The sequence below is a fragment of the Kogia breviceps genome, chromosome 8, assembly GCF_026419965.1.
Source record: "Kogia breviceps isolate mKogBre1 chromosome 8, mKogBre1 haplotype 1, whole genome shotgun sequence".
Taxonomy (NCBI): Eukaryota; Metazoa; Chordata; class Mammalia; order Artiodactyla; family Physeteridae; genus Kogia; species Kogia breviceps.
Genome location: NC_081317.1, coordinates 15,107,342 through 15,128,977, shown reverse-complemented (window position 1 = coordinate 15,128,977; position 21,636 = coordinate 15,107,342). Strand labels below are relative to the sequence as shown.

Sequence of the window (21,636 nt, the reverse complement as noted above, 5' to 3'; positions counted from 1 at the left end):
CACACTAACAAAATGCTAGGTGATGTTATTATTAATTTATAATTATACATTATGCAGTTAACACGATATAATTAACGATCCCTTGGCAGGGTTTATAATCACCCTCTAATTTGTAAGAACATTACAATTTCCTCACTGATGCAAGCCTGTGGCAGAGTCAGACCAATCTTGGGTGTCTGGTTAAGGTTTGCAGGGATCGCTTGACAGGGAGAGCACAGCCATCCATCCCTGGTGACATCAATAGGAAAATTTATACCAGTAGCTTAGGAATCCCTTCTTTCCCTTATCAATCAGCTCTGAAGCTTTTATTTAGAATTTTTGTCAAAGCCATTTTCTTCTTGGCATAAATGGCTCCATGTAGAAGTTTTATGGAGACTGTGAAATCTTGACTGTGGACAGGCTCCGTGTTCATTCTTAAGCAAATATTGGCCCTGGGGTGGAGCCAGTGCAGTTTTGGTGTGGACACTTACCAAGCAAGGAAGTTTGGGAGTGGAGGTCAGATCCTCAGATGAGAGAAAGTCAACGTGTGACTCATGAAGCTCATTTGTTTATTCCAAGCTATTTGATGGAGGTTTTCGCTTAAACTGATTTAACACTGTTATAGAGTAAATATCTGTGTCCTCCTAATATTGATACATTGAAATCCTAACCCTCAAGGTGCTGGTATTAGGAGGTAGGGAGGTGATTAGGTCATGAGGGTGAAACCCTCATTAGCGGGATTTGTGCCTTTATAAAAAAGACCCCCGGAGAGCTCTCTTGCCCCTACTACCATGTGAGGACACAGTGGGGACACAGCCCTTTATGACCACGAAGTAGACCCTCACCACACAGTAAATCTGTGGGTGCATTGATCTTGGAATCCCCAGCCTCCAGAAATGTAAGAAATAAATGTTTGCTATCTGAGCCACTCCATCTATGGTATTGTTGGAATAGACTGAATTGAGTAGGACAAACCCTCCTCTCTCTTTCAAACTTCACGTACTATTGTACCAGGTTCAGTGAACCAGACTCTCTCTCCACTGAAGATGCAATGCATGCCTGCTCATCCTTTAACCAAGCTCATTACTTTCTGGTTTAGAGACCTCTTCCTTTTAGTTAGTGCTTATACAGAATGTATCTACTTAATACATTTGGGATTTAGTATATTTTCGGTTTTATTAACGTGACCATAACTGTCATTTCCATTAAGGTGTTTACCTGTATGTTAAAAACTGCCTTCCCTAAGGGTAGGATTCAGCTATCTGAACTATATTACCTTGATGTGAGATCCTAGGCCAAAATATGCTTGAGACAGGGTAAAGGGAACTAAACCCATGCTCAGTGTTCAAGACTTTAAGGGTAACTTTGGGTGCAGCTCCTCATCTCTGAAAGCTGAAGCGTTAAATTTTGTAAAATAAAGGGTCTAGGCGAGATCAGAGGCACTTACTGAAGGTTTGTAGTATTCTAGAATGTTCAAGAAAGATCATTAAGGGATCTGTGAAATAGTATTCAAAAGTGTATGTGAAGGTATATTTTTATTGGGAGAGTCCAGAGCTTTCACATTTTTCAAAAAGATCCACAATTCCCCCCAAAGTAACTATGACTTTTGAGTTGATTTCCTCCCCATTGGTTCAAAACTGTCCCATCCCATTCCCTGCATCTGTCTTGATCTGTGAGTTATTTAGAGGAAAGAGGGTTCCAAGCCAGTCAGAGAATGTGCCATATGCCTTGATGCAGAATGCTTACCATTAGATCCAATACTGAAAAGCGAGGGATGACCTTACACTTGTAACTTCAGGCCCTGATAATGATTTGGAAGACGGGGATATTGAGAAAGGAGAGTTCATTCAGGTAAATTCTTCCATCTGTAGGTTCTCAGGTTGGCAGAGCTGGAGCCACTGGTATTACTCTGTTCTTAGGAAGAGAGTACTTTGCTCAGCCTGAGCTCATTATAACCAACCAAAGATTTGCATTGATCTTCAATTGGAAAAATGCCTATATAGAAGATTTTGGTGACATAGAAAAGAAAGATAGAGGAGAGAGAGAGAATATTTGCATATGAGTTTCTGTACATTATTAGCTTATTAGTTTAAATGTCATGGAACTGATTCTTGTCTCAGTTAGGAGGCTGGACTGCACAGTCTTTTACTTGGAGGTGGTGAAAAGAGAACTGTAATCATGGTCAGTGTTAAAAACTTGTAGAATAACTTCGAGTATAACTCCTCACCTCTGAAAGTTGAAGTTTTAGATTCTTAATGGCCCCTTTAGCCTGAAGAGTCTATGGTTCCACTCTTCTCTCCACTTTCCCTGCTGAATTGACCATCTTTAATCCTAATGTGTTTTGCCTTAAAGTCCACTTTGCTAAACAGTACTACATCAGCTTCCTTTTAGTTAGTATTTGTCTAGGATACCTTTATGCATCTTTTTATTTTCAAACTTTTTTCCCATTGCTTTTCTTTTTCTTTTCTTTTTTTTTTTTTTTTTTTTTTTTTTTTGTGTGTGTGTGTGTGTTATGCGGGCCTCTCACTGTTGTGGCCTCTCCCGCTGCAGAGCACAGGCTCCAGACGTACAGGCTCAGCGGCCATGGCTCACGGGCCCAGCCGCTCCGCGGCATGTGGGATCTTCCCGGACCGGGGCACGAACCCGTGTCCCCTGCATTGGCAGGTGGACTCTCAACCACTGCGCCACCAGGGAAGCTCTCCCATTACTTTTAAAAGTTACAACTTGTAGTCTGACCACCTCTGTCTCTTTACTGGCAAGTTTTGTCCAAGTACATTTATTGTGATTATTTGTGTGGCAAGTTTTGTTATTATGTCTGTTTATGTATTCAGCTATTTTAATGATTCTTTTGCTTCTCCTTTTCTGCCTTCTTTTTAATTAAAAAAATTTCCCCCTATTAATTTCAAAGTTACACAATCTCCATCTATTATTTTAGGGGTTAATTGCTTCTCACACTTTGACTCTCTGATAGTTTCCCCCAATCATTTATCACCATCTAGTGGATACATATTATTCTTCTCACTTTCTTTCCACAAACAGAGAATAGGAGAAAATGTTTGTCATTGAGATAAGTTTATCAACATAGACAACCCAATAAGATATTTTACATTTAAAATGTATCCTTGGAATTGGATAATCCCAAAGACTCTTTCCTTCTGTTGTGTCAATTTGTTTTACTTCCTAATCTTTCTTCCACTTTGTGACATGTGGTGCCTGTGCAGCTATGATTTTAATCAATGAAGGGAGACTTTGCTGTTAGTGTGAACTCTTCTTGTCCTCCTCTCTGAAGGGGGAAGATATGCCAGGGTCTAGAATTTTCCAGTGATTTTATTTGGTAGCTAATTAATGGAGTTCTGTGGTTTCCATGGCAATGCCATGCTTTGCTGCCAGGTTTATCCAAATGGGTACTCTGTTCACTCTTTTACCTTAGCATCAGCCTATTAATCAGACACCATAGGTCCTTGGTTGCTGCATCAAATTGGTAAACACTAACTGAATTCTCACTTGAGGGCTTCAGCCTTCTCTTCCTCCCAGCTGGAGGGGAACCTTGTTAGCTCAAAGAGCCAGACCCAAGCAAGAGATACTTGGAAATCCAGACAACTTTTGTGTCCTTTTATAGGAAAGTATTTTCATTTCACCTTTGAACAAATATTTCGATGTTTGAATCTCTGAATCTCTCTGTCCTTGAAAATTTATATATTTCCCTGATCTTTCCAATCATTCGATATTGCTGTATTCTCTTTGTAATATAAAGTGATGTAATTACTATTGTTAGGGTAATGGGAAGAAACCTTTCTTACACACACACACACACACACACACACACACACACACAGTTGGTGAAGTCTGGGCAAGAACTCGGGTTGAATTCTCTAATTGAATTCGGATGAGGATTAGGTAGCACAGTGCATATGAAGATTGCCCTGTTACCTGTAAAGGGCTGTGTAAATATAAGGGGTTATTACATTATGAGTATTTGGAACTTCTTGGAAGGTAGAGATGAAAGAGAAAGGAAGAGAGACAATTGAATTCATTCTTTAGGTTATAAGGATTACGGATGGTTATTTCAACTTCTCATTAGAGTCGAAATCCTCACTTTCCTTGGAAGGATTACCATTTAAAAGGATTACCATTTAACACTATTATTTTTACTATTTTAACTGACCCTCAAATACCCATGCATATTTATTCCTTTGTGCTTTTGCATTCTCTGTTTCTTTGGCCTTTCTGCTCCTTGTTATTTGCCCAAGTCCTGCTCATTTTCAACACTCAGGATGAACATGTCCATATAAAGCCTGTACCAACTGCATGAACAGAATTCATAACTTCTTCACGTCTCCTCCCTGTGTGTGACCCCACAACAGCACTCATCATAGTGTACTGTAATTATTGTTTACTTTTTAATTGGTTCATATGTCTTTTTCATTAATGTGTGAATGGCACAAAAGCACGGACCATTTCCTTCCAAATCTCATTTTTCTGGCATGCCTCATTCATCTACTAGGTGTTGAAGAGATGTTTAATAATTTGCTGACTTTCTGCAAAATCTTGTGCTGATTAATCGCTGCTATGTGACCTCTGGCGTGAAGAATTTCCAACCTAAATGAACACCGAATCCTCTCAAAATCTGAGGTCAAACAACTATGTTGGTGTGACGTGCACATTAAGTGTTAAAGTTCGTATCAAAATATATGCTAATTCATACTAAAAACTGGAACATTACATTTGGAATTTCACTACGCAAAAAACAGGATATATCTTCCCCTCCACTCCCCCCTGCACACACACACACACACACACACACTTAAATAAACTAGATAATTCTTTACCTCTTCTGCACTGAAGCCCTCTCCTTTCATCTTAAAATAAACTATAAGGTGGGGGTATTCTCTTTGAGTCATATTATTACAGACTCTGGTGACCCCTGAGAGAGTTTTTGTATTTTATCTACAAAAGCATTGACATGAGGAAAAACTGCACATTGTAGAACTGGAACCAGTGAGTGGAAGGTACACAGAAGCTGGTAAAGGTACAGAAGAACCACCTAATAATTAGATCTGTTTTATAACACAAACTGAAATGAGCGCCATTGTTCCCCCACAGTGAGAGGGGAATCCAAGGGATGTGGAGGATGGATCTAATGGGCTTCCTGTTCCTGGAATGGTCCAGTTAGCAAACAGGGGTATCTCCCAAAGACGGTAAAGAGATTTGCACTGGGCAGCCATCGAGACCAGAAGAGTCCTATTTTCTCTTCCAAACCTGAAATGTGTGGTCCTGTTTCTCTGCCAATTTGGAAATGAAGATTCGAAGCACCTCTAGCTAGTACCACCCTAGCCAAAAGATAAATGCAGAGTTCCTGGAGAACTGGTAAGAAATGGTATTTGCCCCAATCCTCTACAGAAGTGCTTTGAAATGAGTTTTCTTTCTTGCATCTCTCCTTTCAATTTAAACCCCTGGTCCCAGACAAGGCTTCTCAGTTTTCAGCGATGCCCAAGAAGTGGCAGTGTTAGTGTATTTGTGTGTCTGTGTGTGTATTGAGTTAAAGGACCTTTTTTTTTGATACCTACTTGGGGAAGTCAGCCTGGCAGACCAATGCAATATTAAAACCTACCCTATTTTATTTTGGTTATTGATTTTTAGTCCAACTAAAGTTTAATATGCAAAGCATTTCTAGGAAATCTGACACCATTTCTTTTTGGAGACGGTAGGTAAAAGGGGTTTCTTGATTAAAAGAAAAGGAATTGTCAAAACAACCTGAGACTGAAAAACACTCATCCCTTGGCAGTTTAGTTGGAGTAAACACAAAAGTGGCCAGCATGATTTAGAAGGAGTCAGAAGGCAGGGCTCAAATCGCTATTCAGGCAGTAACCATGTGTAGCCAAGGGCATGCCATTTCTCTCTGAGGCTATTACCCAAACTGAATCAAGGAGGTCACTAAGCTGATATCCAAGGTTCCTTACTGTTTTTAACACCCCGTAATTATGTGAATGCCTCTCCCCCACAATCCCACCTACTGTCCAGCTTCAGTTAGCTTCAGTTTATTCAGCGTGAAAGAAGCTATCTGGGTGAGACAGAATTGTCATTGCGTCCTCACCCTTGTGTGCAAATGAATCGAAAGAACCACAAGGAATTAAGGATAAAGAGGGAAGAAATCATAACCGAAGAAATATCTTCTTTATCTATGTCCATTTCCTCCCACAAGGAAAAATGGCAGTGTCGATTGTACATTACATATATCTTTCTTTTTAGTGTTTAATCTTAGCACCTGCACAGCAGAGATCTTTACAATTCATTGCATATGCTCTCTCTCATCTCCCCCCGCAATACAGCACCTGAGGCCTAAGAAGCAACTCCCTCCAAGCTCCTCCCAAGGCTGAGACCCTTCTTCACGACAGAGAATAGAAATAACAAACATGCCCAACAGTTTTATACAGTTGCTAGAATGTTTTCGTTTCCAACGAATGAAGATTTTTCCTCCTTTCCTTTGAATATTAATTACATTTTACAAATGTGTGTTTGTTTTGCTTTGCTTGGTTCTGTTCTGTTTGTACAACAAAAGGGAACGTCCATGGGAAAGAGTCCAGGTTAACAGAGCTTGGCTGTCATCTGGTCGGACTGTTTGAGGATCTCGGTGTTGTAGAGGTCCAGGGCGTGGTTCACCCTGATAATCTCGCTGTTGGTCAGTTTCAGGCGGTGTTTCAGCATACACGAGAACAAGTCCAGCTGGGGCTTCCCCGGGGCCACAGGGGGCGCCAGGCGATTGATTCGGTCCCGAATATCTAACAAGAGGAGCATCACAGACGAAGAGGAGTAGAACTGGCCGCCCTGCGTGTAGGACTGGTTGACCTGCTGCACGGCGCTGCGAAGGAGGTCGGCGTTGAACCTCAGGCTGTACCCGAACACCTGCACATCCGAGATCTTGATGTAGAACTGCCTCTTGGAGGGATCGGACAGGTCCACGGGGCCCTGGCCCGTCTCATTCCGCAGGAGGGTAGGTAGCCGAGTCCGACTACGTAGGTAGATGTGGACCGTCTCAAAAAACGTTTTCCACCGATTGCCCAGCAGAAGAGTCCAGTTGTAGCACTGGCTGTTCTGGAGGCGGATCTTCTCCCAGCGCGGGTAGCCGAACTCCCCGAAGGGCATGTTCCAGCCCTCCGAGTGGCTCCCGCTGAAGGGGTTGACATAGACGAAGAACATGGGGTCCAGGCTGCTGTTGCGCACCTGGCAGATGCGCATGGACATGCCGATCACCATGTGGATGAAGTCCACGCGGTTCTTGTTGCTCTTGAGAGTGAGGGACATGCGCTTGCGCCACCGGGGGTCAAAGAAGGTGTCGAGGCGGATCTCGTTGCTGATGAAGGTGGTGTGGACGTAGAGGCGCGAGTCCATCTTCTGCAACAGGTACTTCAGCTCCAGGTCCTGGAAGTCCAGGTCGGTCTCGAAGCTGATGAACTGCTCGCTCCGCTCCGAGTCCACGTTCTGTGGTTCGCAGCGGCCTCGATATAGCTTGTAGCCCTTGTTGCAGGAGCCGCAGAGCGAGATGTTGGCCAGGCTGCACATGGCACAGCTGTTGTTCCCTCCGATGATGCAGGGGATGGGGCGCTGGCACAGCGTGCTGCTGCCGTGGCACACGCAGCTCCTCTGGCTCTCCAGGAAGGTTCCCCAAAACCCGTTCTCATTGCAGTAGAGAAGCGACTGGACCCTTGCAAGCCACTGCTGAATTGTCCTGGGGGGTAGAGGGGGGATGGAGAATGTTAACCGTCGTGGGTGGGCTTGTGGTTATCCAGCTATTAATGCAAAGTGGGGCTATGGTTATCCAACTGCTAGTGCAAAGTGGAGCTGCCCAAAGAATGAAAGGACTGGGTAGAACAGTTATCATAGGAAGGGCACCGGATATCAAGTACAAGAACTACATTGTAGTTCCTGGTAATGCCACAGAGCAGCTACCCGACCTTGTACTCTACCCTTCTAATGTTCAGTGTCCTCATCCGTAAAGGGAAGGGCTTGGAGTAAATGTTCTTTGAGGCCCTTGCAGCTCTATAATTGTATTATTCATTCGTCCCGTGGAAGTTTGATTCAGAAAATTAAAGCGTATGAACTCAAAAACCCCTGCCGGATGACAACAGATTGTAAAAGGTCGGTAATAAGAAGCATTTAGGGGTTACTTCTTTTAACCTGCACCAGATGTTCCAACCCTCTTCACAGATTCCTCCCATGAGGTTATATAACATCCCAAAACTTCAACAAAAACAAATTATATTTTATATTACTCTGGAGATCAGGAAGTGCTTCCATATTTATGATCTTAGGTGATCCTCCTAGCGGCTTTTCAGAACAGGTAAGAAAGATGTTATTTCCCCCATTTTTTCCAGAGCTCCAAACTCTCAGCTCACTGAAATTTCCATCACAACATGTACCTCTAGGCCCCCCTCTCCACAGCCCCTCAACACGTTTATAAACAAACCCAAGCCTGTCCCCAGATTCCAGCCTCTGAAACATTCCAGTGAAGGTACATACTAGATCAGATAAGAAGCAACAGAAGAATAGGTAAAACGATGTAAGACAGATTAGTGGCCTCTCATCTTTCCTCATGTCTGTGCAAGTCCCCTCTTGGCTGTCTTCCATGCTACGAAAAATCCCTCACATGTGTCTAGCACTTTTTACCCTGCACGGGGTACATTCACTCCCATTTTCTTTTCTCACTTGAGCTTCACAACCACATCCCCAAAATAGCTTGGAACTTGAGGTCAGTCCGAGATTGCTTCAAATCCTGGCACCTCCACTCCTGAGCCAAGGGAATGCTGGCAGTTTCCTTCACCTTCCTAATCATTCCCGCCCCCCCCCCCCCCCACGGGCTGTGGTGAGGATGACATGAATTTCTTTTATGAAGTCTTTGCCCCTAACCTGGTAGGTATTAGGGACTCCATAAAAGTTAGTTCTTGTTATTTCTGCCAAGGGACTCTCTTTTCTAGACATGGCAAGAGAAGCTCAGAGGTGAAATCATACAATGAGCGAGTAATCTCCTGGCTCGGAGCTCTTCAAACAAGAGTCAAGGAAGCCTTTCTGAAGGCTCTCATGAGCTGTGGCGATGTCGACGATTATGACGTCCATGGTGGCAGTGGTTCCTGATTCCCATTTTCGAAAACTGGAAATGGAAGCCCTTTTGCATTGTCCTGCGTCTGGTGGGAAGTGCTAGCGATCTATCTATTCCATCATTGCCACTGCCAAGCCACGATCACCAAGCCCAAGAACCACGAGGTAGGCAGTACAGCCTGATATTGAAAAGCACGTGCGCCGGCCCAAGCAGAACTGGGTTCGAGGCTCAGTTCTGTAACCAGGAACAAGATACTTCGTGTCTTTGAGCCTCAGTATCCGTCTCTAAAAAGAGGATAATAAAGCCCATCTTAGGCAGTGAGGGAGAGGATTGAATGAGATGGTGTATTTAAAGCATTGAGCACAGAGCCTGGCGTAGACCAATTATTAAAAAGGTAATAAGAAGTACTCTCATCCCAGAGAATAAGCTCTTCCTTTGAAGGTACTGAGACACACTCTCAGGGCTTTCACTATCCCTCTGGGGTTGGAGGGAAACCGTTTGGCTACTTGGGACATTTGAAAATGGATACTGTTGAAACGGCTTCCCAGGATGCTGTGCTTTAAAGGAGGTGTTTATCAGCTGCGAGAAAATGGAGGAATAAATAATTAGAGCGCTCTCTGAAACGGCTCTGCCTTTTAACTCCACAGAACGATCCTGGCTTTGGCAATGAAACCTCCCTCACAACATTCAAAACACTGTATTGAAACCCCTGGTTTTTTGGTCAGTTTCCCCTCCAGGCTCTAAGGCTTGAGAGAGGGGACCCCTCCTTCCCTGAGCATCTAGCCCAGAGCCTGGCTCTAAATCAATGTTTGCTGACTGACGACTGAATGAATGAACAGACAAAATTTAATATTTTTCTTATTTTTCACTTAAAAAACCAACCAACAAACTCCTCTTCCCTCTCCCGAATTGCAGAATTAGTTTTCAATACCTTCCGCCCACACAGCTCCAGGCCTGCCCGGTCTCCGCTTCGTGGGACCAATCCCATTACAGCCTGGAGAGCAGCAGCGGGCCCGGCCTCCAGGAGACGAGGCTGCAATGACAACGAGCCGTGCGGCTCCCAGCTCCCCAACCAGAACGTTGACTGAATATCGGCTATGAGTCATCCGATATTTCTGTGAGCCGCAGGGGCACGCCACACGTCTCTGACTGCGCGTGGTTCCATCTGACGAGAGTGTCATTTCAAAATGCCTCTTTCAAATGGCCCACACTTGCCCCGTCACTCCCTCTCCAAGTGACAGGACAGTACCCCATTTAGAGCTCCTCTGTTCCCATCTGCAAGGCATTCTATAACCCCGTAGAGCGCCCCCTTCCTCGTGTCTCATCATTGGGACCCTTTGTCAGGACGGCATCCCCCACTCCTTGGATCAATGCCTCATTGTGGCTGAGCTCTCAGCACCCTCAGTGAGGGAAAGAGGGCCATGAAAGATCCCGGTGAGGCTGCCACAAGCGAAGGGGCGAGGGGCCAATTAGGATTCCAGCCCTGTCGAGCAGGAGGGACTGGGGACAGAGGCCCTCTGAGGCGCAGCAGAGAGCTGCCTGGCACCTGCATCTCCTGACCTCAGAATAATCGTGAGGTTGTGGGCTGTATCAAAGAAGGCATTAATGATGCTGCGAGAGGACGGAGAAGAGGCGGGGCACGGGAAGGGGGGCTGGGAGCCGAGGCCCAGGGAGAGAAGAAAGAGAGAATGGAGGGGAGAGGCGGGGACTGGGGAAGCGCGCGCAGAGGAGGGGCGGCCTCCGGGATGGAGGGGGAGGGGGAGACAGGGAGCCTGAGCCAGGTGAGCAGACAGGGGCTGTGGAGGAGGAGGAGGAGGAGGAGGGCTGCAGAGCGGAAAGGCGATGGGATGAAATGAGTGTGGGTAGGATGGGAACGAAGACACTCAGCCGAGCCTTCACGTGTCGTAACTCCCAGAATCAGGGAATGTGGACCCCGGATGGGCCACGTGAGGGCAAACCATCCTTTTCCGGAAGGGGGGTGGGGGTCAGACGGAGAGCGATGTTATTGGTGAGCCCCGATTCCCCAAGGTCAGTGAACGTTCCGTAGATTTCAGTCCTTCATTTTGAAGAGAAGAGCAAAACCAGAAAAAAACAAGCTCATCCCAGTTTTTTGCATGCTTGTCCTCAGCACAAGCAACTTCTGATAATGAGGACGCCCCCTCCATCAGATCAATCTCCTACACCTTCTCCATCTCCAGCCAGTGCTCTGGGTAGTAACTGCTGATATTCAGAAACCCTGCCGTGCTGGAAGGCACGCAGCACCTTAAGCCAGCCACGGGAATCAATGGCTCACAACCACCGAGCACTCACTGTATACCAGGCACTGTGCCAGAGCTCTCCCAGAGCAGCATGGATAACCGTCCACAGCACAGGTGAAGAGAGTGAGGCCTTGAGAAGTGGGATACCTCGTCTGACATCACAGGGTCACTCCACATTCAAACACCAAGTTCTCTAACTGCAGCACCGGCGCACTTTCCGATGTACCACGATGTAAAATTATAACGACAAAGCCAGCGAGAAGAAGGAAGCAGGCCACAAGGAGAGAAATATATTGAGATAGTGGAAAAATACGGAACCTCTGAATGTGTGAAGGGCCTATTATCACATTCCTCGCTTCCCCTGGACCTGCCCGGTTCCCTCTCCTCCACTCACAGATAATTGGAGCTCACCGACAAGCGCTCAGGGAGAGGCTGGGCACCAGGGTAAGCGGGACTGCGATCTATAAATACCATTTCTCAGGCTAGCTGGTGACAGCCCACCTCAACTCTGGCAACAGAGGAGCGGCTTAATAGGCCAGCTCCAGAGAGATGGGGTGGGGGCCGTTTGCACAAAGGGCTGACACAGACCCACTGCAAGGCGCTCGGTGTGCGGCAGTGAGGGACCCAGATGTAAGATGCCTTCCTCTGTCCCTGGGGAGCCAGAGCGTCTTCCCTCTACAGCCGAAGCTCAACTCCAATACACCCCAATCAGCACCTTCCTGCTGGATGGGATTTCAGTTCATTATGATGGGAGGGGCGGGGAGCGCAGGGATGAGAGGAGGGCAGAAAGCCGCATTTTTATTCCTAAAGCTGGAAAACCCTGGGGCCTGGTAAGTAGGCTCCCACAGAGGCTACACAGGAAGCTGCTTGGACCACAGAAGCAGAAAACCTTCAAGAAGAAGCCTTGGAAATATCCAGCCCATCTCCCTCATGTTTAGACCTGAACATTGGGATTTCGTTGCTTAGGTGGAGGACCAATGTTCCTGGAGTGCTTTCTATATCACGGCGGTCAGCCTTGCTCCTTACATCAGCACCATGAGACAGGACTCCTTTGAGAGGAGGAGAGGGCATGAGAGACCAGAGAGGGACTGTGACTTTCCCATGGTCACACAGCATGGACGTAGAAGATCAGAGCTCAGGATTTCTGGATCCAAACCCCGTGCTCCCTCCATTCCCCGCTGTACTTTTCCTACCCTCTCAAACCCAGGCTGGAGGAGAAGCTAGGCTCCGGGCCATGGGGACACCTCCGCTGCTCCCCTGCAGGCTCTGTCTTTGCCTCAGCCAGGATTTTCTGGCGACCTGACAGGCCTCCCGGTGACACAGCTGGAGTCGGTCATCATTTGGAGGACAGAGGCTATGCCACACAGGCCTTCCCATCAGTGCTTTCAACAGGGCACGCCTCCCTTTCGGAACCACCTGGTGGGAAGCCCAGGCTGGGATTCCTAATTCAAGCAAACGTCCTGCTGATTTTAATTGGAGGTTTTGCCCAAGACAGGAATGCAGTGCCAGGCCAGTGGCATTTTAGGGAAGATCATACAAATTGAGTGCCAAGGAGAAGGGGGGAACAGATTTCGGCTAAAATAGAAAACTATAATCCATAAGTCCCAGTTGCCTACCAGGAGTGTTTATTTAAAAGGGAGAGGAAAGTTTAAAAAATGAAGTCAGGGTTCTGAATCAATCATTCTTTTATTTATGCCCTGTACTTCTTCCTTGGCATTTCTTTGACATTGTAATGGGTGTCTAAGTAATTCCGTGAGACTCTACAGATTGTGTACTCTATAGGCCGGAGACTAGTACTAGACTGGGAAGACAAAGAGTTGTTCTTAGGTTTCTGATGATGCACTGTTTAGGGGGTGTGCTGTGTATGACTCTGTGTGTGTGTGTGTGTGTGTGTGTGTGTGTGTGTGTTACAGGACTAGTGCTGATAAAAGATGAATATGTCAATGGTGTCAGAATGCTTGGGGCTCTACTGAAAGAAGCCTCGATTTATGGATGTGCGAGGGTAAGTTATAACTGGCCATCAGACCCAGTCTGTGTTCATCATTTTCCCCAGATTCATATTTAGCTTTAATCGTTCCCCTCTTTGAGTTTCTATCATTGACTTAATAGTTTGTTTCCCTTCCTTCTGTCAGTTCTTCACATGATGTCAAAGAGCGTCATGGAACAGCTCATAGCAATGGAAGAAAAAACCCCAGGAAGAATTCTGTGGTCCCTTGCCACGATGAAGATGCTTTCTGGTTTGGAATTGTGGGATGAAGGCAATGGGTCTTGTTTGTGGAGGGTAGAGGCAGAGGGTAGAAGGAGGGAGGGGAAGAACAGCAAAGAGAAAATCCGATGGAGTCTTTAAAATTAGGTTGTCAGGAGTTTAACCGGGGAGGATTAGGAAACAATTTTTGCAATTACATAGTTCTGTGTCTGGAAAGAGGTGACAGGCAACATCAGCTACATGTTCAAGTTCAGCATTTTGCTTTGGGGCATGGATGTGCTGAGGGTAAGGAGGAAGGATCCAGAAGCTTCTTTAGGGCTGACAGAAATGCTAAAAGCAGCAGGAAGCTCCTAGGTGGAGAGCTGCCAGAGGGTTTTATTCTTCCTGGGCGGAAGTCAGGCAGGAGAATGACACACAGACCAAAGGCGAGAGAGTGAGAAGGGGTTAACCAGGTGTAATGGACTTCACCCTGAAGTACAGTGATGGTCATCGAGATCAATGATCTGGGCAGTGAGGGGGCGTGAGCCAGTTAATAGACATGGGAGTCAGTTAAGGAAATGCTGGATCTGCTCTACCACTATTTTTGTTGTGGATATCTGACCTGGCTATTTGACCTTGGATAAATCACTTCACCTCTTTGATCCTCAGTTTCTTTATCTGTCAAATGGGAAAGGTAATACCTACCTTACACTTTATCTTCAGAACGAGAATCAGATACGTGAAGCTCCTGGGAGCTTCGCAGTGAAAGGAAGCTATCTATGATTGACCATTAACTATAATTATTACTGAGGGCAAAGGAAAGCTGTGTTTTATATTCCTCTCAGGTAAAAACATTCCTCTCAGTTACTACAACAGCCCAGTTGATTATAGCTTAATGTCCTATAGTCTCCCTGGTCACTCACCCTCCACAGTTCTAATGAATGCTGTCACCATGATGCTTGAAGAAAGAGATAGATGTGGGCTTTGGAGTCAGAAAAGATGGGGTATTGAATCATAGCTCTGCTCCTTATTACTTAACCTTGAGCTAATTGCTTGTCCTTTCTGAGCTTCAGTTGCCTCAACTACAGAATGGAATGATAATACATTACTTGCAGGATTGTTTTAAACATCAGACAAGATAATGTATGTAGAGCTTCTAACATAGGTAGGTACACATTGTGTCTTGTGAAAACAAACTACTGTGTTCCTCTTGAGCTCCCAAAGAAAATGGTCCCTTTGAAATAAGTATAGATTTGAAAATCCAGGGAAAGAATTCAATAACTATTGTTGGGTCCATTGAATATTGATATTAAAACAGCAACAACAACAAAATCTCTCATCGATACTTAACCTCTTCTATACCCCAGAATCATTAACAGATGGATTGCAGATCTAAATATGAAAAGTAAAATAATAACATCAACAAAACACCTTTTAGAAGAAAACACAGAGGAGCATCATTATGACATTGGAGTAGGCAAAGATTCCTTAACACAGCTCACCATAAAGGAAAAACCGTGTTGATTAATAGGGATATATTAGGATTAAAACACATGAATCAAAAGATACCATTCAAAGAGTGAAAAGACAACCCTTAGCTAGAAAATATATTTGCGATATCTTTACCCAAAGACTACATTTATAGTACATAAATAACCCCTACACTGGCTGGGCGCTGGGCTAGTCAAAGGCATTTCATGCTGCCTGAGTTTGCTGCTCCTTCCTGGCTCTCTTTAAACCAGAGTAGATGCAATTATCACGATTTATATTTTTCTTCAGAAGGTTCTCACTAAACTGTTTAATAAATGTGATCTGTCCGAGAAAAAAAAAAAAAAAAAAAAAAAAAAGACCAAACGGGAAAGTAGGCAACTGATAGGATGATATGAACGGGCACGTCATAAAAGAGGATATTCAATAGGCCAACAAGCACATGAAACTCCCCGCCATCAGGACCGCGGCAATTAAAATTGCGATGGGATACTTCTGCGGCAGGATGGCTAAAATAAAAATAAAAATTAAAAGGATGAATGTATAACTGATTTACTTTGTTGTAAAGGAGAAACTAACACACTATTGTAAAACAGTTATACTCAAATAACGATGTTAAAAAAAAAAAAAAAAAAGGATGAGAAGCACTAAGTATGGGCAAGGATGTGGAAGGATCAACACTCTTCTACGCTACCTGCAAGAGAGATCATTGGTTCGGCAAGTCTGGGAAAGTGGAATTATCTACTGAAGCATCTGTAAAGCTGAGCAACGCCACCCCTAGTAGATACCCGACAAAAATGCACACAGAAGTTCACTCAAAGGTGTGCGGAAGCCAGCAGCACTCTCTGTCACAGCCCCAACCTGAAGACTGTGCCAATGGCCACCGCAGTAGAAGGGATGTCTAGAAACACAGTGGGATACTCTTGAGAATGACTGTGCCGAAACCACACCAAACAATAGGAAGGAATCTCACAGAAGAATGAAGGGTGAAAAAAGCCAGATACCAAAGGGTCCACACTGCACAAAAAGAGGAAAAACTGAGCTACAGTGTGTATAGCCATGAGAGGAATAATTCCCTGGGAGAGAAGGCTGATGGTATCAGAAGAGGACACAGTGGGTTTCTGCACTGCTGATAACGCCCTGTCCTTTGATCTAAGTGCTGGTTACATGTGGGAATTCATTCTGTGAAAATTCATCTTGCTGTTCACTTAACGATATTTTCACTTGCTACAGATCTCTAACACTTCCATAAAACATTCACCCCCAAAAATCGTCCTTTAAAACAACCAGAAAAACACTATTAAGGCAGCAACACGTTACATTTTTATATCACTTTTAAACTTTCTAAAGCTCTTCTGTTTGGTTCTCTGATTTAGATCTTCACGACTTTTCTGTGTCATGGGTTGGGTTGAGGGGTATCAAGGATTTTTAAGGGTATGAACAACTGGGCTCAGAGGGGTGACGTGACTTCCTGAAGGTCACCAGTGAGCTGTCACATCATTAAGATTACAACTCACCCGGGTGTGCGTTTGTTGGTCGATTTGGAGGGTGAAGATGGGGAGGAGCATAGGGAAATGGTGCCGAAGACGATAAAGAGCTACAGAAATTGTAAGAAATTAGTTCTATTTCTGACTCAATCCTCTAAGCCTCTAGATTCTATTCTGAACAGGAAGCCACTTCTGAGCCCCAGGAAAGAAAAAAAAAAAAAACCCTGAAAAACTAAAAACAACAAAAAGGGTCTGGAGATACTTATTTTCTTGCCTTACGTCAATCAAGGGAGTCAATTCCCTACTTGCTACAAATGTACAATGACAAACAGGGATGGGCATGGAGACATCCCTGGTAGCGCTGAGCTGAGCAAACCCTGCATGTCACTCATGGCGAAGCTCAGCTGCCGGCACGCGTCTCCCTGCCCCTCACCCCGACTGTGCATCCTTGGTCTGCCATGGGGTTGGGCCTTACCGCCTTCTTTACCGCCGTAAATAGAAAAGAAACGCACGAGATATTCTTAGTTAAAAGCTTCATTGCCCCGTGGTTGGGAGGGTACTTCTAGGCTTCTGTGACTGACAGCAGGCTGCCCCGAGCTAGCCTAGGGCTATCTGTTGGCTCGTACCTCTTCCTCAATAGGACAATTTAGTACACACTCAGAATAGGTCCTTGCCACGAATTTGCCACCTCCTCCCGGGGTGCGTGCACACACGCACACACACATCAGTAGGTCAGGGACTGTCCAAGTAGCAATTAACTCTGGTAGGTGGAGCTGTCTGTGGGTTTAGCGTGGCAGATTTTCAGAATTCTGGAGTGGAATGATGCCTAGAGCAGGCTCGGTCCACGGGAAACAGAGAGGTTATGTAACTTGCCTGAGGTCACACAAACAGTACCTGGAAACCCAGAGGCAGAATCTCTCCCTTGAGGAAGGAAGGACCCTGCACATAGCCACAAATGTAGACCGTGCATCTTTCCCCAACCTCTCCCAAGGGGACCGACAGCCTTTTACCTGGGTGACTGTGCACTGGGGGAAAGGAAATATTCATACTTTTCAAGGATCACTGGACACCGGCTTGGAACTGATAGTATTTCTAGGAGACACAAAATGTCACTGTGGTCTATGAATCAGCGCGGGTGTTTCTGGGGGGCCAGGTGGTCATTGGGACTCTGGTTCAGGTTCTTCTCACAGTGGGTCTGGTGGTTATTTCCCCATTCCAGAGCGCATGCTTGAGATTAATCCATAATTGGAATACTCTGCAACCGGCAGAAACCCCTTCCTTCCCTCTTCTAGTATCCCCACCAAATAATAAAACTTATATTATGGAATATTCTCTCCCTTTAACCAGCTTCCAAGAAAACAAAACAAGACAACAAGAACAACAAAACATGTACCTAGGCCGAAGCATGTTGCAAGGGGCAGAAACCATACGACAAATCCACTAACACAAACTTTGTCTTGATTGACAAAGGTTCAAAAGGGCAATTTTGTACTACAAGATATTTCTTCATAAGGTCTCTGAAGAGTGCACTAACCTCTGTACTAAAATGTATCACAATGAAAAAATAAACAAATGACAAACCCACAATGTACGGCGGGTGGCCACAGATCCTTTGACACTCCTCCCATAGACAGGAGATCCCTGTTCCCCTCCCTTGAATCTGGGCAGACCCCACCACTCCTTTGACCAACACAGTAAAAGGCAGAAGTGACTCACTTAGTTTAGGGACTCAGCAGCAGCTTCTACTCGCCTCTTGGAAAACTCCCCCTTAGAGCTCTGAGGCCGCTTATAAGCAGGCTGACCGCCCTGCTGGAGAGACCACATGAAGAGACCCTGAAGGGACAGAGCCGCCCAGCTGAGCCCAGCCTTTTGGTCATTTCTGCTAAGGAACCAGATATGTGAGTGATGCTCTCTTAGAACCTCCAGCTCAGCCCAGCTGCCACCTAAATACCAATGAGTGACTTCGAGTAACCTCGCGTGGAACAGAAGAATCGCCCAGCCAATTCTGGCACAAATTTCCGACTCATAGATCATGAGCATAATATAATGATTGGTGCTTTCAGGCCCTAAATTTGGGTCAATTTGTTAAACAGCAATAGATATTCAAACTATTATATACCATGAGCCCCCAGAGAGAACTCAGGATCTCTCTTCCTCCTTCCGTTACTACCAGGCTATGTAACTGTGCCAGGCAGAACTTGAAAAATGTCCTCCCTCCCCAAGATTCCAGGTTCCAACCCCCAGAACCTGTGGGTGTGGTGAGATATCACTCCCAAGACTGTGTTCTGTTATTTGACACAGCTGATGTAAAGACACTTGAGATTATCTCGGTGAACCGAATTTAATTAGAGGTGCCCCTCTGAGAGCAGCGAGTTTTCTCTGGCCGTTGGCAGAAAGAGAACTCAGAGAGACCCAAAGCCTGAGAAAGACTTGCTGCACCTTTGTTCCTTTGAAGATGGAGTGGTCCATGTACCAGGCCTGGAGAATAGCCTCTAGGAGCTAAGAGTGAACTCTGGCCAATGACCAGCAGGGAAAAAGTGACCTCAGTCCTGTAACCATAAAGAAGTGAATTTGCCAGCAAGCAGACTGAGCTTTGAAGTGGGTTCTCGACAGCTTCATTTCTGCTTGTGAGACATCAGCAGAAGATCCAGCTATAGCAGGCCCAGCCTCCCGACCCAGGGAAACTGCAAGATAATAAATGCGGATTGCTTTCAGCCTCTAAATGTGTGGTAATGTGTTACAGAACAATACAAAACCAATAGAGTCACTCTGGCCAAGACACACTCTGTTCTATTTTATTCTTTAATGAAATGACAGGAATCGATTAGATGATCTTTTAGGTTCCCTGACAGCCATGACATTTTATGATTTTGTAATTTTAGGCCATTTAACCTTCCTGAGCTTCAGATTCCTAAGGTAAAGCACAGGTGCAGGCCCAGTCCTGTGCCGGTTTTATTTTACCTGCTAGAGCTCAAGATTTCTGTAAACGGAGGTGCCCCTGTCTTATTCACCATCTACCAAGACCTCATGCATAATGCCTGGCACTTAGTAGGTGATCACTAAATATCTGCTGGATGAAGAAATGCATGGATAAATGAATGAAGATTCAGTATAAATATTAATGTACATATTCTTTGACACGAACAAAGGGCTATGCCTATATAGGACGGCGACAGAAGAAGGGGTGTTATTTCATAATGCTGGACCAGTCATTAATTTCTGTAAGCCTTAGTTCTCTCACCTGTACATGGGGAGTCTAATCCTTGTTCTAGCTCCACCCAACCCCCAGGTTATTATAAGAATCAGCCCTTCGCAAAAGAAAATAATCTCTACGTAAGGTATCTGTCTTATACATAAGGTATTTGTCTTAGTAATAGTTAACTTTTTGGAATTGGGAATATGTCTAAGCCGAATGGGATAAATGTATTCCCTAATTATACCAGAGGCTGAGAGCCTTCCTGCTGTTACTGTGGCCGCTGCTGGTTAGTGGTCTCGCCACCTCTCGGCAGGAGCTCTACCTGCTGGGATACAGAGCCATTAGCATCTGTTTAAGCAGAGGTGTTAGAAGCTCAACTCGAGAAGTCTGGCTGAAGGATGAGGATCTCTATTGTCAGGAAATCACAACCTGTGGGAGCACACCAAATAATCTGGCTCATTGCCTCTTAACCTGGAGTAACTCATTCTTTTCCAAGGCTGTGTGCTGAGGAACCCAATCCCTTAAAAAGAATTCAAAAAGAATGGTTCTATGGCCAAACAAGTTTTTTAAAAAAAATGCATATGACCCCCTCTCTATTTAATTTTTTTTAAAATTGAACATTTCCTAAACTTATTCAATCAAAGACACCACTTCCTCCCCTCCCCCCATCCCTTCACCCCTCCCCAATATCCTATCAGATCCCTCAAGGGAACTACCCTTTGCCTGTTTTGTTTTGTTTTTTTTTTTTTTTTTTTTTTTTTTTTTTTTTTTTTTTTTTTTTTTTTTTTTGTGGTATGCGGGCCTCTCACTGCTGTGGCCTCTCCCGTTGCGGAGCACAGGCTCCGGACGCACAGGCCTAGCGGCCATGGCTCACGGGCCCAGCTGCTCCGTGGCATGTGGGATCTTCCCGGACCAGGGCACGAACCCGTGACCCCTGCATCGGCAGGCGGATTCTCAACCACTGCGCCACCAGGGAAGCCCCCTTTGCCTGGTTTTGACCAAGTGCACGTATTGTGAGATGAGACCATATTTATGGCAGTGAAGAGAGGCTTCTAATCCAAGGTTAGTTCGGTCCCCAGACCAGCCATATCAGTACCACCTGGGACCCGGGACCCATCCCAGACCCACAGAAGGAATCAGAAACCTTGGGGTGGGGTCCAGCCATCTGTGTTCAAAAGGCCCTCCTGGTGACTGTAATGCCCACGCCAGTTTGAGAACCACTGCCCTAACCCATAGATCTGTGGTAAAGCTCCTGTCAACACAGGAAAGAGACACCGAACCCTTTTACACCTGGGAGAGCGAGTCCATTGATTCTCTAGTCCGTATTTGGAGTGGCTACCAGAGAGCACTCCCTAAGTGCATTCCTTATATATCTTTTCCAATGGCTACTCACCACCTAAATGATACTCTACACAAACTCCACAGCTAGGCATTCAGTCCCTCCATAATTTCATTTCAAAACACTGGTCTAGTCTTATCCAACAACAATAAGGACAATTATTTAACGTTTGCTGACCATTTACTATATGCTAAGAACACTGTATATCTCTTTCTTGGGCAATCCTCACAATGACTCTGGGGGAGCACTGTTATTACCCTCATTTTACAGACGAGCCAACAGCTCTAGCACACACAACTCACCAAGATTCTACACCAGACTGTCTGGTTCCCAAGCCCATGTACTCAATCTTGATCTATGTGCTTTCCCTGATCTTCTGATTTCTCACTTCTGGATGAAATCAGTCTCACATTCAATTCATCCTAAGTATCTGTTGCTTTCTTAAATGGAAAACCATTCTCTCTACCCCAAGTTCAAAGCAGCATCATCCCTCAACTTCCATCTCAAATGGTCCCTCACTTCAGTTCAGCAAATGCTGTGTCATTCTGTGCCAGGCGCTTTACCCGTTACTGGGGGGCGGGGATACACTGGTGAACAAGAAGAACAGAAT

General features: G+C 45.3%; 1 protein-coding gene across 1 annotated transcript in view; it reads right to left on the bottom strand.

Moving 5' to 3' along the window:
• Positions 1 to 6,134: 6,134 nt before the first annotated feature.
• The window catches only part of BRINP1 (BMP/retinoic acid inducible neural specific 1), a 183,828-nt gene continuing 168,326 nt past the window's right edge, over positions 6,135 to 21,636 (bottom strand). Inside the window, exon 8 of the mRNA XM_059071965.2 lies at positions 6,135 to 7,705. Coding sequence (XP_058927948.1) covers positions 6,565 to 7,705 — 1,141 coding nt within the window. The 3' untranslated portion in view covers positions 6,135 to 6,564. The remainder of the gene's footprint in view (positions 7,706 to 21,636) is intronic.